The 19,124-nt window shown below is 38.4% G+C and overlaps 1 protein-coding gene across 6 annotated transcripts in view; it reads left to right on the top strand.

The window, feature by feature from the left end:
* Positions 1-19,124, top strand: part of tspan9a (tetraspanin 9a) — a 261,891-nt gene that overhangs the window by 148,111 nt on the left and 94,656 nt on the right. For 5 of the 6 annotated variants that reach the window (XM_055175085.2, XM_055175087.2, XM_055175086.2 and 2 more), the window contains one exon: positions 9,451-9,530. In XM_055175085.2, coding sequence (XP_055031060.1) covers positions 9,468-9,530 — 63 coding nt within the window. In that variant the 5' untranslated portion in view covers positions 9,451-9,467. Of the gene's footprint in view, positions 1-8,529; positions 9,531-19,124 lie in introns of those variants that run through there. The other variant, XM_055175084.2, reaches the window with a different exon arrangement.

Below are 19,124 nucleotides of genomic sequence, written 5' to 3' on the forward strand. Positions count from 1 at the left end.
CTCAATGCATTTCCAACTTCATCGCTGGATAAATGTAATTGCTTAATCTTTCAGATAATGTCCTGGGAAAACTGCAGATCTTACCGAACAGAGCTATTACATTTTTCAGTTTATGAATCCAACAAATGAAGACTTAATCGAGAGAAGATTCCTAAGTGTGCACTGATCTCAGTTTTGGGTATTGGTGTTATAATTTCTCCTAGTAGTTTTAGAGTAAACCACTTTAAAGGTGCAGTGTGTAATTTTTAAAAGGATCTCTTGACAGAAATGTAAAAAAATATACAAAACTATATTTTAGGGGCATATAAAGAACTTTTTATAATGAACCGTTGTTTTTTTACCTTAGAATGAGACGTTTTTATCTACATACACTGAGGGTCCCCTTACGTGGAAGTCGCCATTTTGTTCCGCCATGTGTCTACAGAACTTTTTTTACTAAGATAATTACATTTTTCCGGTGGTGGCTATCGTAGCTTCTCTATGCGTTTCAAAAGTGATGGGTGAGCAGTGGACCGAGCCGTTGGTTGCGATTTGCAACCTCACCACTAGATGCCGCTAAAATTTACACACTGCACCTTTAAGTCAGACTTTGTAGTTTTTGTTATCTGTTCTCAGTGGATGTGTGCACACTTAGAGTTTGGATCTGTCCATACCAAAAAAGAAAATTATACCTTTAAGCACAGATATACAATATAACATGACTGAGCACTGCTTTTCTGGTAAATAAGGCCCGCCTTCCAGTTAAAAGAGCCAATCATCATCGCTTCTAGTCAAAAGAGCCAATCATCAGCCGATAAACACTCACAATCCTGTGGTGTTTAATTTTTTATCTGCCAGCGTTTTTTTTTTTTAGTTGCCAGCACCAGAATTTTTTATGATTTTCACAGAAGTTTAATGCCTTCCAGAAAATGTTTTTCTTTAAATATATAAACATACAACATATCAAATGAAAAACAGACCCCCTCTCATTTAAACAAAAAAGTTTCATCCTACCTTTATTTGTTCTCTTTTTATCACATCTCAAATATGAGTAGATTTGTTCAAAAATACCAAATTTGGAGCAAAAAGCTGTGACAATTGCGTTTTAGTGACGGACTTTTGTTAGAGATCAGATTCAGAGTGATCCTTAAAACATACACGGAGTTTGAATTGTTTGCCCTAATGGTACATTCACACAGGACAGAAGCGTTAAAGCTTAACGGATGGCTTATCTGAAGCATGTCCAACAGTCAATCACAGTGGCCGCAACACATGCTCCTGTCTACCATAAACGTAATTGGCTGGCTTTGCCTAGGTTATTTGCATAAGGTGATCTGATTGGCTGACGCACGCTTTGCCACTTAAAAAGAGGAGAAATATTCCACTTCTGCCACTAGCAACGGCAGTGATGCGCCGACGGATCCACAATTCAGTTCGGCAACGCATGACGTCACCCATTAAAAGTGAATGGGATGCGCTAACGCCTAACGCATAATGTGAACGTACCGTAAGGGAACACTGACGGGTTTTATAAGTTGGGTAAGAGCGCCACCTGGTGGATAACAGCAGAAATACGGATTGCCGAAAAAACTCGTCATTGGCAGGAAAGCGTTGAAAGAGTTAAAGGAATAGTCTACTCATTTTCAATATTAAAATATGTTATTACCTTAACTAAGAATTGTTGATACATCCCTCTATCATCTGTGTGCGTGCACTGTGACGCTTCGATAGCATTTAGCTTAGCCCCATTCATTCAGTGCTACCATTTAGAGATAAAGTTAGAAGTGACCAAACACATCAACGTTTTTCCTATTTAAGACGAGTAGTTATACGAGCAAGTTTGGTGGTACAATATAAAACGTAGCGCTTTTCTAAGCGGATTTAAAAGAGGAACTATATTTTATGGCGTAATAGCACTTTTGGGAGTACTTCGACTCGCCTGAAAAGTCCGCTCCCCTTCTCACTCTCATAATGGGAGAGGGAGGGTGTTACGAGTCAAAGTACTCCCAAAATTGCTATTATGCCATAAAATGTAGCTCCTTTTTTAAATCCGCTTAGAAAAGCGCTACGTTTTATTTTGTACCACCAAACTTGCTCGTATAACTACTCGTCTTATATAGGAAAAACGTTGATGTGTTTGGTCACTTCTAACTTTATCTCTAAATGGTACCATTGAATGAATAGGGCTAAGCTAAATGCTATCGAAGCGTCGCAGCGCGCTCCAGCGCTTACGTGCACGCACACAGATGATAGAGGGATGTATCAACAATTCTTAGTTAAGGTAATAACATATTTTAATATTGAAAATGAGTAGATTATTCCTTTAAGAAACAAAAGTTATAGTATAGTTGATGTAAGGTTTGATAGGCTTTATGCCCAGCTGCACTACTTCCTGAACTCAGCCAGCTCCTTGTTTCCTGTCTGCCATTATTGGACAAACTGATTAATCCAGGTGTGTCTGAATATTGTTGTTGTGACTACTGAGGTCAGGCACACCTGGATTAATCAGTTTGTCCAATAATGGCAGACAGGAAACAAGGAGCTGGCTGAAGTTCAGGAAGTAGTGCAGCTGGGCATAACGCCTATTGTAATGACTTTGCAAACATTTCGAGTTTTCCCAAAGGGCCTTGATTTAGTCCTTGTGCACCTAGCAAGCACTGAACCTAAGGATACTGAGGGTCACAAGCTGATCTGCTTTTATGATTTTTTTGCAAGGTAACCCTTCGAACAGCTGGGCTAAGTGCAGTCACTTAATACGTGTACAATATGGTGGTATTTTTACCAGCTGAGAACTCGCAAAAAGCTCATGAAATGTTTAAAGGAGTCGAAGCAGCACCAGGGGTCTTGGTCCATTTGTTTGGTGCACATCAAGGCTTGAATGGCACACTTATTCAAATGAACTCCATTAAAAGTACAATCGCACCAGAGTTCAGAGTTTTTTTTGTCTTTGGTGGAGTGTGGACTGTCAAAATTTTACTTTGAGGAAACTACTTAGGCACAGAGTTCACTCAGTCCTGTGTCATTTGGGCTTCATCGATTCATGTCGGTATGGGGTTTAAATGATTGTAGTTTATGTCATGGTGAAGTTGACAGTCTGTTCAGTTGAGCTTCAGCGTTCTTAACTTTTCACCTCTCTTTAGGATGTGGCCCTTCCTCACCATGTGTTTGCATATTAGTATGTGTTAACTGAGCTGTCACATGTCTTCTTCAGTATCCTAGAGTTATGCAAAGCAGCTAACGCAGTAGTGTTTAAACCCTGCCCATCACCACAGCTTACTGCATACGTTTTTTGAAAACATAAAAGAATAAATGCCCTGGTTATATTTTACACCAAAAAAGCAGAAAGTTATCCAAAATTATAAAAAAATACGCCTATTTTAAAACTATTACAATTTTTAATTGCAATTATATAATTAATTAGGCCACCCCTTGATTCTTACAGCACTACTGTATTGATAAATATACAAATATTTTTACTTTTTAATTCTGACTTTCATCATTTGCATGTTCAAAATGAAACTGTTTACTTTGTCTTGAAGTAAATATGTACTTAGAAATAAATTTGTTAAATCCCAATGAAAAGATACTGGCTAATAACCATTTCATTGCCATTAAAGTAAAATTGTTGAACCTTAGTGACTGATAAAGATGCTTATTTACAAGTAAGCATATCCATACTTCCTTTATTTTCTTATATCTTTGACTTTGAACATGTTCTTGAATGGCCTCTTTATTCACCCATCGCTCAGACTTTATGGTGGATTTTAAGATCATAGAAATGATACACACTATTACTTGGGTTTCACTATTAAAGATACATATCCATCCACCAAAGTCAGTGTTTTACAGCTAATATAAAAAGTGTATCTCCAGTGTAATTTATAGTTCTCTCTCAAATGTATGTCTGAAGCTTTAGGACCTTGCTATAAATTGCAGGCTCACATTAATTTCTTTAGTATGTCAAGAGAATTTTTCGAAGCACTTTTATGTCTGTTTGTGCCGCTGTATGTGCTTCTGTGCATGCATGTAAGACTTTATATTTGTGTATTCTGTCTGTGGGTATAAGCATTCTCACTTGTGTGTGGTTTTAAGCGTGTCCTCTTGGCACAGGACAGAATCAGGGGGAGGTGGCCCTATAGGTGGCCAAACGATTGCCCGTCTGTCCACATGCCAGTATTGATGTAGGCTGTATCGAATTAGACATCAGGAGACTGATGACTTCAATCTAAAATGCTCTGTATTCTGGTGCTTTCCACATGGGGTTTCCAGGTCTGAATCAAGACCATTTCTCCAATCAAGACCTTCCGCAGTGCTGTCAATAGCATTGATATTATGAGCTGTTTGTTTGTGAATCATGCTACTAAATGAATGTTGCATGTGGGGTGTCTGAGGGACATCAGTTCAAATTAGAAGCAGTATCGTGGTGAAGCACAACGATTGGCCGGCTAATTGGAGAGATTACTGTTGCTGCTTGTCTACTGACCATTTAGCCCTACATTTTTTTGGCCTGACAGTGAAGTGAACAACATTCAGAAGAAGATGCAAGTGTTGCTACACAGTTTGTAGGGTCTGTTGTGGAGTTGACAGGGTCTTGCTAGTTGGTTGAGTTTTCTGGCCTGTTTACTTACAGAGAAGATATTCTGGTCTAGTTATTGCTCAGATCGCTGATTTAACACTATAGTAAGGTGAAAATCAGTAATGTGATTGCTTAGAAAATGACTCTAATAAAAAGTTGTATGATTTGAAGCATTTTTCATGTCTGTTGTTAAGTTAATACTTAAAGGGGACATATCATGGAAATATGATTTTTCCATGTTTAAGTGCTATAATTGGGTCCCAAGTGATTCTATAAACCTAGAAAATGTGAAAAGATCGACCCAGTAACCATTATCTGCAAGCATGTGAAAAAATAGGTCATTGAAATTTGGCTCCCTTTGTGATGTCATAAGGGGATCTTATTCTAATAATATCGCCCCTTAATCTGCACTATCCATCCACGGCACTGCAATTAAGTGCAGATATACAGGACTGTGCAAAAGTCTTAGGCCACCACCAGACTTGTTTTAAAATTTTTACTGTCCATCCATATTTAGTTTTTATCTATTTTATTAAGATACAAAGAGAAAATACATGAAATATGTACAAAAATTTAATTTTTCAGGACTAAATGTCTTCTTTAGGCATCGTCGGTGTTTAGTGTGACCTCTCTTGGCACTAAACACATCTTGAGCGTTTTTAAGCAGAATGAAGTTGAGAAATTATAGGATTTAATTTTATTTAGATTTAAGAGATATTGCAGTTTCCTGCTATTGTTAATTGGAAGGGGAGTTTACCCTAAAACTTGACACATCAGTTTACATTTTTATACAGTTTTTAATGCTATATACACATTTCCTGTATTTACTGGATGTATTTTATTAATAAAGAGACTGAGAAACAATTATATATGATCACTATAACATTGCAAAAACAACAAATCTAATTCTGGGATAGTGGCATGGGATTTTTGCACAGTACTGTATATATAGAGAGAGAAAATAATTGACAGCACAATTAAAGGATAAGTCCATTTTCTTAAAAAAAAAAATAAAATCCAGATAATTTACTCATCACCACGTCATCCAAAATGTTGATGTCTTTCTTTGTTCAGTCGAGAGGGAATTGTGTTTTTTGAGGAAGGCATTCCACGATTTTTTTTTCATTTTGATGGACTTTAATGGAACCCAACTATTTGCACTTTACTCAACACTTAACGGTTTTTTTCAACAGAGTTTCAAAGGACTCCAAATGATCCCAAACGAGGCATAAGGGGTTCATCTAGCAAAACGATTGTCATTTCTGACACGAAAAATAAAAAAATATGCACCTTTAAACCACAACTTCTCGTCTATCTCCGGTCCTGTAATGCACGAGCGCGACCTCCCGCAATAAATCATCACGTCAAGAGGTCACGAATGATGTATGCGAAACTACGACCCAGTGTTTACAAGTGTGGAGAAAGAGGACCGTTCATACGTTGTTGTATGTCGAATGATACTAATTAATGTCTTTGTGTCAGTTAATTGTTTAAAATCGTTCGCAAATGTGCGTTTCATATATGTAACATGTAATATGTGACCTTTCTACGTCACTATGGTATTGCGTGAGGTTGCGCTAGCGCATCACAGGACCGGAGATAGATGAGAAGTTGTGGTTTAAAAGTGCATATTTTTTATTTTTCTTGTCAAAAATGACAATCGTTTCGCTAAGACCCTTATTCCTTTTTTGGGATCGTTTAAAGTCCTTTGAAACTCTGTTGAGTTAAGTGTTAAATGTTGGGATCCATTAAAGTCCAATAAAATGTGAAAAATCCTGGAATGTTTTCCTCAAAAAACATAATTTCTTCTCGACTGAACAAAGAAAACCATCAACATTTTGGATGACGTGGTGATGAGTAAATTATTTGAATTTTATTTTTTTTTTTAAGAAAATTGACTAATTCTTTAAGTTTTAATTTCAACAAACCACCATTATTGTGATCAGTGTTTGCATTTCATTCAAATTACATTTGGATTATTTCTAATTTACTTTATCTAGCTAAGATGATAGATTTTTGAAGTTTGTGAAATTTTGGTCATTGTGGAATAAAGGGGTAATTTCTAAGGTTCACTGAGAGGCAAAAGAGGCAAATATGAACATGTCCTGCGTCATGTTTCCATTTAATTTCCTGTCTCATTCCCCCACGCCATGTCATTCTTTACTTTCTTTATATTAAAAGGCAAAAAGCATCAACAAGCCGTTAAAAAGGGTTTTCAAACATATCATGCTTCAAAACAGAAATGAAACAAGCATGCAGAACAAAAAAAAACTGTAGATCTAGATAATATGTTCATATTATGTTAACACACAATATTATATTTGACCCAGGACCACAAAATCAGTCATAAGTAGACTAGTAGTCACAGATGTACTAGCAATAGCCAACAATACATTGTATGTCAAAATTTTTCGTTTGTTATGCCAAAAATCATTAGGATATTAAGTAAAGATCACGTTTCCTTAAGATGTTTTGTAAATTTCCTACCGTAAATATATCAAAAATGTATTTATCATTATGTTATATGTGTTGCTAAAGACTTAATTTGGACAACTTTAAAGGCGATTTTTTTACACCCTCAGATTTCAGATTTTCAAATAGTTTTATCTTGGCCAAATATAACAAACCATACATCAATGGAAATCTTATTTATTCAACTTTCAGATTTTAATTAAAAATGACCCTTATGACTGGTTTTATGGTTCAGTTTAACAAATATATGAAAATAAAATGAAATTGTGCAAATTTATTCAAGTACTATTTTGTTTTCCTATAGCGCTATTTCTTATTGTCTATAGAAATAATTTTAGTTAAAAAAAATAAATGTAAAAATATAAAGGATATATGTGACCCTGTCTGTGAAATCCAGGCTCAAGTCTCGTAATATAATGATGAGATTAGGAGCAGCAAAGTTTGATTTCACTCATTGATTTACATCTTTGACATGACTTTACTCAGTCAGTATTAAAGATACAGTATCAAAGTTATATTTTCACAAAATGTTATTTTTTTGTGTTTTTTGAAAACAGTAAATCGCAAAAAATGACTTGCTTGATCTCTCAACTAAATCACGTTTGTAATTTCCACATCGCCACTCCGTATCATTTGAACTTTTTCAACAAGGTCCAGATCCTTCACATATTAAGTTGTCAGACTATTTCACTTAAGAACTCTTTAGGGAAAGAAATTACACTCAATTGTGAACTCAAATGTTTAAAACACATGTTTGGCATGAGCGAATGGTTTGCAGCAGGTAGTTAAAATGTAACCCTTGCTTTCCGCAGAAAAGCGTAGAGTATCTTCGAGCCACTATCAGATTTCCATGCTTGAACTGGTGCTGTAATTCCCGAGCCGGATGCGCTGCCAATTTACCGTGCTCCTTACACAGATACACGAGAGCATGGATACAGGGTTTTGTTAAAGCAGTACGTAGCGGTCACGCACCACCGCCACTCAACCTCCAATTATGATCACAAGTTTGACATCACTGCCGTTTCTCTGCAAATGGCATGTAATCATATGTGATTAGCACATGAATGCAACTTACTTATGACTAAGACCTGGGCAAATAATTCAATGACTGTAGTAAAGATTTGCAACCTTATTTTCTCCCTAATTGGCTGATTAAGAAGATAAAAAAAGATCAGTCCTTTAATTTCTTGTTTATACAAACCCACAGTCTTAAGCTGAAGGCAAATGTACAGCTGCATGCATGGTTTCATCTCCATGCCCCCCCCCCCAATTCTCCTCCTACATCATAAGCTTATGATTTCTTAATTCATCATTGCCCTCCCTGGCTTCCCCTGGCCAGCCATCACAGTTATAAGTGCTGAACTTGTATAGGCATAAACCAAGTGATGATAAGAGCTTTAAAGCTGCGCTATCGTCAGCAGGGAGGGACTAGCACCGGCAGCTGTCGACCTATTGGTGGTCTGTGTGAAAGGGGAGGGACTGAGGGGAGTACAGGCAGAGAGAGAGAGAGAGCTTGCGCTAGGTTGGGTGGGAATGTCCACTAGATGCAGTTGCCGATAATAGCGCGTATCAGCAGTAGAGCAGGGATTGCGAGCGGAGAGGAGAGAAGAGGAGAGCAGCACAGCAGGCAGCACGGGAGTGTACTTGAAGGAGAGCAACGATATTGATTCAGGGAACCAAGAGAAAAAGAAAGATACAGAAAGCATCTAAGAGCGCACATCCTCAGAGGAGAACAGAACGGGGGTGGAAGTTGGAAGACTGTGAGAACTCATCAGATCTCTCAGTGGAAATGCTGAGCTGAGGTCAGCAAGGAAGAGTGTGGGAGAGGAAAGCAGCTGAACCGACCCGGACGGTGGATTGTCTGGTAGTCGACGGGTGAGGGAACAGTGCTAAAAGTTCAGATTCGGCACGCACCTGCCTGTGGGACTAACGCTTTTGGATAATGCAGCGAGGCTGTGGGGCACGAGTGCTTGTGAAGGGCTGCCACATCCACTAGATCGTTTCCTCTTTAGTTTTCTAGGACAGCAGCGTGTGATCAACTCCATCCCCTTTATTTTTGAAAGATTCGAGTGCAAGTTCAACATTTGAGGGGCTATTCCAAGAGACATGATAGAGAATGCAATAAAGAACGAGGCTTTCGTTTCAGAGCATGGAGAAGTCAAGTAGTGAGGAATCAGCCATCCATCGTAGCCCCTCCGTGGACAGTCGCGACTCCGATTTTGCACAAGCCTCCACCTCCGGACGTCCGTTCGGAGGACGAGGCTTCAACGCCGGCGCGTTCTACGGGTCCACGGGACCCCGGGCGCAAACCGCCACTCAGAGCGGGGCCGCCGGAGACGACAAAAGCAACAATAAGTACAAGTCTCCAAAGGGCAGCAAGTACGTGGTGTTTTACCTGGATCTATCCTTTGTGTTCCTTCTAGAGTTCAAGAAGTTCAACATGGCGAGAGGCTGCCTGTGCTGTCTGAAATACATGATGTTCGTCTTCAACCTCATCTTTTGGGTAAGTCACATTTGGTATTACTTGCTCTGTCTTTTCTCCACAAGGAGGTTGAGGATGATGTTAGTTCAGTCTTTGCGTGTGTAAAGTGTGAGTGACTCTAGTTGCAATGACTCTAGTTGCAATAAATGATAATGGTGATATATTGCTCCTGAGAGTGATCAGACCAGTACTGGGACTTTCCTGTCATGTGTATTTTGTGTTACGTCAGGCTTGCCATGCCATGCGCTCTCATTTACTTGCTACTATTTCTGGCCACCTCGAGTTCCCTGGGGCGTCCTGGGAAAAGTGTGCCACACTTTTGAAATGAGTTAAGCTTGCATGATGCTTTGATGAAATGCTTTGATGTATTTAAGGGGTAATCCATTTTTGCTCTTGATACCACTTGTCCTTAATTTAATAAACATCATCTTGTTCAGTGCTGATACAATATGCATCTTTCTATTTTGTCTTAATGTAGATTTACAGTATAACGATTGAATTCGATCTGTGTTTCTGTAGCTCGATAGATAGAGTATTACGTTAGCAACACAAAGGCTTGGGTTCGATCCCAAGGAACACATACTGATGAAAGATGAAACATGATAGTCAATTTGCAAACCTCAAATCAAGCTTGCATTTTTTGCCATCACATTTTGACATTTCCATGTTTGCTTTTGAGATGTGTGTCTCGAAAAGATTAAGGTACAGTAGTGGATTAAACAATGATGGGGTGTGTGCGCATATGTGTGTGCACATGTGTGTGGGCATTGGGCAGAATCCTTTGTGCACATGCACCCATGCATAAATGTTAATCCCATAAGCTAACAGTGTTCATACACTCAGAAACTAATATCTGGGACACGTCTGAGTCGCTGTTTGGCATATCAGAGTTATGGAGTCTACCACAGCATGACACACTGCCTCTATCCCCCACCCTCCCATCCATCCATCTCTCTATCTGTGACAAGAAATGATAAGTGAGTCTGTATCCGAATCACAGTTTCAGTAAAACCCAACTGAGCCGAGAAGGGTAGTGTAGGACAGGCAGTCGGCCGCATTAGTCCTGTGGCTTGTTTTGATCTTAGCAGGGGTCTTAACTCCAAAAGGTGTGTGTATGTGTGTCAGCAAGCACGACATGTGGTGGTGTCAGACTCTAGGTACAAGCGTCATCCCTGTAGGTCATTATGCTCTAGTGACCCTGCTGTTTTCACCGGGGAGTTTAATGCTAAGCACAGCTCAGCGGTGCACTAACTCCGTCTGTAGCTCTGAGATCAGGAGAGGGATTGAGTTGGAGGATGGTGAGCTTTGATACGATGAACTAAAGGTGAAAATCCTGGTTTTTGATGGGATGGTTGTAAAAGGAGAACGGCCTCATCCGCTGGTGTCCACAGGCCACGTGGCTCCCGCTGCGAGGTTATTTACTGTAGATGTTATCTGTGTTAATATTCATTTAGACATTCCTCGCACAAGCTGAGATTAACTACCATGAGGTCATTCTAGGATTTGTGTGTGTGTGATTTAAGTGCCATGGCATGCCTCAAAACGTAATGGCTGTCAGGGCCGGTGATCCCCATTGGAGAGAGCCCCATATCACGACACCCCTGGGACTGTACTGCCCTTGCTGTGGCACTCCATGAATACCTTTATATGGGACTCCAAAGCCTGTCATCCCATCCGCTTTTTAGAGCAGTACCACTGTAACTCTTGGCCGCCAGGTGCTGCCGCCTGCTGCTTACTGTTGTAATTTGAGGCGCAAGGTAAATAGCAGCATAAACCGTAGGCATGTCATAGAGCTCCTGTAAGCGACTTAAGCAGTTGCTTGTGACCATCTGGCTTGTCTTTCTAATTTGGATTATAGCTTGGTTTGAGATGGACAGCTTCAGCACACAGCATTTAGTGGCTTGCACGGTCACATCATGCTGTGTTTCTGTCGCTGTAATAAATGGCCATATGCAAGTGACCTACTACTGGAAATTGGCAATTGGAAACTTGGTCAGCTTTAGTCATGGATATTAATATTCATTAAGTTCAGTCCAACTTGTATTGTTGATATAATTAAGGGCATTTGGACACAATTTGAATGTTTATTTTTACACCATGCAGAATTTACCCTTACGGAAAATCACATGCATTTTCATATGAATGGGTTTTACTTGGGAATTTACATGGGATTCATATAAAAATGTATATATTTTACAATTCACATGTGATTTTCAGTGTTGGGGGTAACGCATTACAAGTAACGTGCATTACGTAATAATATTATTTTTCTGAAGTAACGAGTAAAGTAATGCATTACTTTATAAATGTACACATTAATATTTAAGTTACTTTTTTTTTAAAGTAATGTGAGTTACTTTTCAGTTTAATTAATTCGATTAAAAAATAATGTACTTAATTAAACTAAACGCAGTCACGTAGAATTACGCAATCTATGCGCGCCTTTGCGGGAACAGTTTCAGTCAGAAACTGTGATGGCAGGCCAGAGTTCGACATTTTTGCGATGAAAATATGCAAAATTTCTAAATGCAGAACATTATAAAAAACACATGCAAGGCCTGAAATAGATCAAGCCTCAGATAAGTAGGAAAAAGTAACGCAAAAGTAACTTAAAAGTAAAGTAAGCATTACTTTCCATGAAAAGTAACTAAGTAATGCAATTAGTTACTTTTTTGGGGAGTAACTTAATATTGTAATGCATTACTTTTAAAAGTAACTTTCCCCAACACTGGTGATTTTTACCGAGCCCCTAAGGTGACATTGGAGTAAAAAAATCTAAAGTTTAGTTGTGCAGATTTTTTTTAAAGTAAACTATCGCGTGCGCACATGAATTCATCGCGAAATCTATCGTGCGATTGTTTCACATGTGCACGCGATAGTTTTACGTTTTACGTGCGCATTTTGGACTAAACCAGCTGCCGTAGTCAACTGCGCAGTGCATTATCGGATGAGGAAGTGTTTGTTGACAGTTTCTATTAGCAATATTAGCACAATGACAAATCGCGAACATACCTGGAGTCTCAGAATTTTTTTGTCTTCGCCGTTTGTAGTGCATTAAACCGTTGTTTTCAAGCCGCATCCGCGATCCATTCTGAAAATGAACGGTTTGTCTAGAGTGCTGAATACGAACGATGTATAACAACCACGGAGACATAATTACAGCGCGCAGCCATCTGTCCATGGTGTCTGCTGTATTATCCTTCTTTTGTTTACTTCCGGGAGTTCCGTTGGAATTTCCCGCACGTTGATTCTGACCAGTCGAGAAGCCGTTTAGGAAATACGTTCAAATACATGTGGCCAATGTGCAAAATCACATGTGTGTGTGGTGACGTGTGTTTATGCACATGTGAAATTCATGTGGCTTTTCTGTAAGCTTATATAAATCAGAGAAAAAAATGATCATATATTTTGTTTATTTTTTTCATTATATGCATAAAATTTTATGAATATCACAATTAGTGCTGTCAAAAAAAAAAATTGTGTAGTTATTATGTATATATAAATGTATATATAAATACATAAATACAAATATATTTGTATTTATGTTTGTATATTTGTATATATAAATACAAATGTATAAATTAAAGATTTTTTTTATTTATGTATTTTTATTTATTTATATATAATATAAAATATATAAAAATCTAAATAATAAATATATATAAATATTGACCCAATGCTGGGTTGTTTTAACTCAACTGCTGGGTTATTATAACCCATGGTTGCATAACAACAACCCAACATTGGGTCATTTTTAACCCAGCATTGAGTAATTTTAACGCAGCATGTGTTTTGTTCAATATTTACCCAACATGAGTCAAAAATATACTGTACAAAATAATTACACACAGTGCACAAATATATAAAGAGTTTAATTCCAAAACAAGATAGATCATAAAAATGTTTTCCAAAATTTTGTTTTTTGAAACTGCAGTTGGTTTGTTTTGATTTAGGCTTTTATACCTAAAAAATACAGCTATGTAGCATAATAAAACTTGTGTATAATTATAAACATGTTTTGACAAAAAAAAATTAAATTAAAATCTCATTTTAGAACCTTCATATATTGTGCAAAAACACATTTTTATTTTGTATGCTATTAATCGCGATTAACCTTTTGACAGTCCTAACCACAATCCAAAAAAATTACTGAATTTTTACAAAATTGAGATATACCTTGGTACCCATTCTTAGTATATTAAATGCTTGCACTTTAAACGTTTGAGACCCTCAGTATGAAAAGCTGGATCTCAACAATATTTGACTGCTGTTGAGAGGAGCTCAGATGTGCGGAAGATGCTGGAAAAAATGTACTGTGCAGGACCCAAGGGATTTTTATGAAGATCAGTGGGCAGCTCCACAGTTCAGCACAAAACAAGGGCTCCTGCACAACTATCACGGAATATAGAAACAGTCATTGATCATTGAGGGAGCTACACGCTATAATAAGAACCAAGGGAGTCCAACAGGACAATTTGTTATGTGAACAGGATCTGTTTTTTTGAAATAACCTAATACGTAAGGAATAATTGACAACGGGCCGTTGAATTTTTCGAAAATGTTACAGCAAGGGTGGGCATTATATAAAGGCAGCCCTGTAATATAATACATAATATGTAACCATATGCATATAGTGTGAGAGTTCAGGTAAATTGGGACACTTTTTTGGCATTAAGATGAGTGTCAAAATCTGTCTGAGTCAATCTGAATTTACTAAAAATATATAATTTAAGGCATGCAATGGTAAATAACTGCAAGCATTAGCAAGATTGATGCTTACTGCTCGTGCATTGCTGACAGCACATGATTTATAATTTAGTTTAACCAAGTGTTTTAACATAAAAAATTACAGCTTAACTGCTTGTTTTTAATGTTAATGCTTATCTATTGCTCATTTTTAATTGGGAAATCTTCTCATAAATTGTATGAACAGCAGAATTCAGACAAGCTTATATGTAATGTATTACATGCAAGCTGATATAATTTGCCTACTAGATCTGATTTAGGCTGATTCATATTTCACAGAAATATTCGTAATTTTTCTTAAATGAGTCATTTTTGTATTTATGTGACAGCCTTACTAAACATCTGCCTAAAGGATGCACCACAACATCTTCCTCGTTTTTACCATAACCATAACCAGTAAAACGCAATTATGCGATTGCATGATCAAATGCATAATCAGCCAAAGTCTGCATATTTATGCAGGGGCCGCATTTTTTAAATAGACCGCACTTTCGCCACATAAATTGCAGATTTCTGCTCGCAAAAAATGCGGGGCTTGCACGATTTTTATAATCCCTGCATTTTCGTAGAAAAAAGTCACATATCTAAGCATAAAGTTGAAGGTTGCATTGGTTGCATTTACCTCACACATGCGCAGCCATGTTCCCTGTTGTCATAATTACGCGACGTGAACATCAATGAAAAGCTGCAAGCAGTTTTTGCGAGTTCACACAGTTTTTGCAAGTTCCCGCAATTTCATCGCATAAAATTGCATAAATATCCCCCATATTCCATCGCATTTTTAAAGAAAACGTGTGCCGCAAGATCAAGGATTTTTGCCTGCAACAATCACAAAAAACTCTTTCTGGAAGGACTGCATAACATGTAACATCAAGCACATTCTCATTCAGAAAACATTGCCACTTCAGCGGTTTTGCCCAAAGATGTGTCGTGCTCTTATCAAAACCTCGTCTTTGTTCAGCTCCACCTTGAGCTCTGCATTTCTAAATTCTGAGGTTGACGCGAGAGATTGTGAGGGATTTATCTGCCATTTGGTCCAAGGTATCAAAAGATTAGGATCTTATCGATTTAATCACCAGGCTTGACATTTTGAAGTGTGAAATGTTGGTATAAGCAGGTGCCTCTTGAATGCTCTCAGATGGTCTCGTGTATTCAAAAGAATGGGAAGTGTGGGATGGTGGATATATGGGTATACTGGCACCCATCATTCCCATCTAATGTCTGTTTTAGTACAGAGCTTCCGTACAAGGTGGCGAGGCTCTCGTTTGCTCTCTCATCTTTGCAAAGTGCATGAAAGACTTTAAAAGCTTTTTGCTGTGCAACGTTCGTAAGTCTGTTCTTGCTTTCAACTCTTTTTCCTGACATATTTTCTAATCTCTGCCTTTTATTGCAAGGAGGATTGAAGTGTGCACGGTAGAGACAGGAAACAATTAAAACGCTGTGGTTGTTGTTGCAACATGCACAATATAAGAAAAATCTTTAGGAGATAAATTTGACATGGAGGGGCTGACATGTTTCTTTCTTTCAATTTTTTTGCAGTAGAAATTCAACATGAATCGAATCAGACATTCGCAATTAGTCCCAGTCTGAACGTCTAATAAAGTTGTTTACCACTTTCTTAACATAATTTACTCCGGTTCTCGATTTCTGTGTGTCTGGGGGAAAGTCTCTCAATAAGCGCGTCTCCTAGTGCTTCGATTTTTTTACACCATTGTCTCTGAACGGGCTCATTAGCTCTTGGGTCCAGTTGGATCAGTGGTTAAGGATTTTCTTATAGAATTAGTTCAACACAACCGTGCATTACTTAAATTTACGGTCATTGTGGATGGTAATGGTCCATTTTACTTTATACTTGTACCTTATTTGTGTTTTGGACCTTTTAGAGATTAATACTTAACCATCTGTTTGGCTGGAACCACAGATGTAGGTAGATATCCAATATGGGCTTGGGTGTTGTTGAACCTGAAGCGGTGGCAGACTTTGGTCTTTTTGAATCTGTTTATGCCCACTTACTTCACATCAATGTGATTCATTGCAGTTCCTGGCCCAATTAAAAATAAATTAACCCTCTGGTCCTCAAATTCCTGTAACAGCTTGAGAAACCTTTATTTACCCTTTTCCAAAATTAAAGAGCGGTGTACGGTGCGTAATGAGGGTATCCGCCATACAACATAAACCTTTCAACCTCACTGCCTCCAGCTTTATTGTTGTCTAAACCATTTTTGAGACTTGATGTTGATGAATGATGTGTTTTAGAGATGTGGAGTGTGAAGCACTTATTTGTAGGTGTTTCATTAGGTATTGTAATCCTGTTACACCATCCTGGGTACGAAAGGTGTCTTTTCCCATTTATGGGCATTTTCGGCAAGGCTTTAAGAATCAGGAAGTGGATTTTTTTTATTTTGTCCTGTCTGTCATGCACAATCTGTATAATCTCTAGTGAAAGACCTGGGATTGTTGACTTTTTTCTGTAGTTTATGATTGATTTGCCACATGACATGTTACATACTGCGGATTTAAAGTGTACTGTATGCAGGTCATATTGCATCTCATTATAATGCTTATTTTCAATGCACCCTTAGGCAGACGCCATCACATGTATCTATTGAGTTTGTCCTAAATCTGCATTTAGTGTACAGTATACAAATAAATGCACAGCTAAAGCTATATGAAGCCTCAGATATATATATATGCAGAAGGGAAGCTCTCTTACCTACTGAAAAATCCAGCTAAGACCAGCATAAGCTGGTGAGCTGGTTTTAGCTGGTCCCCAGCTTGGTTTTAGCTGGTTTTGCTGGTGTAAGAAGCTGGTTTTGCTGGTGTAGCAAGCTGTTCTAGCTGTGTTTTGGTCACATTTTAAGCTGGTCTCGCTGGACTTAGCTGGTCATGCTGGAATACCAGCTGGCCCACCAGCATGACCAGCTTTGTCAGGCTGAGAGGACCAACGTAAACCACCTTAAACCAGCTAAATCCAGCTACCAGCTTATGCTGGTTTTAGCTGGATTTTTCAGTAGAGTTATGACTGACTTTTTATTCAGTGCTAAAAATAGCTAAATAAAAAATATTTTATTGCCATCCAATGCTAATTTTAAAGAGACAGTCCACTTTTTTGAAAATGTGCTCATTTTCCAGCTTCTCAAGAGTTAAACATTTGATTTTTACCTTTTTGGAATCCGTTCAGCTGATCTCTGGGTCTGGCGCTACCACTTTTAGCATTGCTTAGCATAATCCATCGAACCTGATTAGACCATTAGCATCGCGCTAAAAATAACCAGAGTTTTGATATTTTTCTTATTTAAAACTTGATTCTTCTGTAGTTACATCGTGTACTAAGGCCGACAGAAAATTAAAAGTTGTGATTTTCTAGGCAAATATGGCTAGGACTATACTCTCATTCTGGGGTAATAATCAAGGACTTTGCTGTTGTAACATGGCTGCAGTAATATCACTATGCCTGCTGCAGCCATGTTACAGCAGCAAACTCCTTGATTATTACGCCAGATTGAGACTATAGCTCCTAGCCATATCTGCCTAGAAAATCACAACTTTTAATTTTCCATCAGTCTTAGTACACGATGTAACTACAGAAAAGTCAAGTTTTAAAATAGGAAAAATATTGAAACTCTTTGGTTATTTTTAGCGCGATGCTAATGGTCTAATCAGATTCAATGGATTGTGCTAAGCTATGCTAAAAGTGGTACCGCCAGACCCAGAGATCAGATAAATTAATTCCAAAACAGTAAAAATCAAATGTTAAACTCTAGGGGAGCTGGAAAATGAGTATATTTTCAAAAAAAGTGGAGTGTCCCTTTAAGCAATTTCTTCTCTTAGGAGAGGTTGTCGATTGGGTATCAGAATCCCTCCATTTAAACATTAAAACTGCAGGAAAGATGCAATCTTATGGTAGAAGTCATGCCTCATTGCAAAGCATTTACAGATAATGACATCAAAGCCTCTCTGTGGACCCTAAACCGATTGGAATTAAAGGCAGATATGTGTCCTATATTTCCAATTTATTGAAATTAACCGACCATACTCTACTTGGCTGTGTGCTTGACTCACAGGCGGTTGGGCAAATGTCTATTTTACCTTCAGGTTGATTCAGTGTTCGCAGGATTAGTGGATCCTTCAAAGTCATCTTGATTTAGCCCTTCATAGATCATTCCTAAGCGGTGAAACTTTCAACATCCCACCCCCAGCTCAAGTGTTGGCAGAAGAATCGATGCTTATCTTCACCTAACCTGTGAATTAATGCAGATTGCAGGAGTAGCATGCCCCAGTCAGCACTTTCTGTGTCGCCCGCCAGCGAATTTTGCAGGAAATCAATGCCAGCGTGTCGGATTGTGCCCAATTCTCTAGCTTGCACCTTTCACCTGGTGCCTGGGATATGACACCAGACCTTGTCTTAGTTACCGTTTTTCTTTTTTAATTAACAAGAAAGTGGATGCTTAATTGGGCAGCAGTGGAAATGCATTTCGGAGTGCCTTCTAATGGGAGCGTAAAGCCTTGCATGCAGTCACACAGCCTTGACGGGATTCTGTTTCTAGGCTAATGATGGAAATACCTGCAGTAACATGGACTGATCTATAAGCCTTTAGCAGGTCCTCCAGCGGATTCATTTTGGGATCTGTAGTTAACAAAATCCGCACTCCATATCCCTAAGGCACCAACCTCAATTAGATCTATTGGATGTGATTGCATTTCACCAAAACCTCAAAAGTCTGAATGTGATTTTCGAGTTGGCAGGCCCTTATTTCTCGGAAAGGAAAAATGCACAGATTCTAAGCACGTCAGGTCGTTTTGGCCCTCCGGGGCATCGTGCATTCATGAGACGGGTTTTCGCACAGCGTTGTGATAAGGGCTACTCTG

This window comes from Misgurnus anguillicaudatus, chromosome 15 (genome assembly GCF_027580225.2).
Source record: "Misgurnus anguillicaudatus chromosome 15, ASM2758022v2, whole genome shotgun sequence".
Taxonomy (NCBI): Eukaryota; Metazoa; Chordata; class Actinopteri; order Cypriniformes; family Cobitidae; genus Misgurnus; species Misgurnus anguillicaudatus.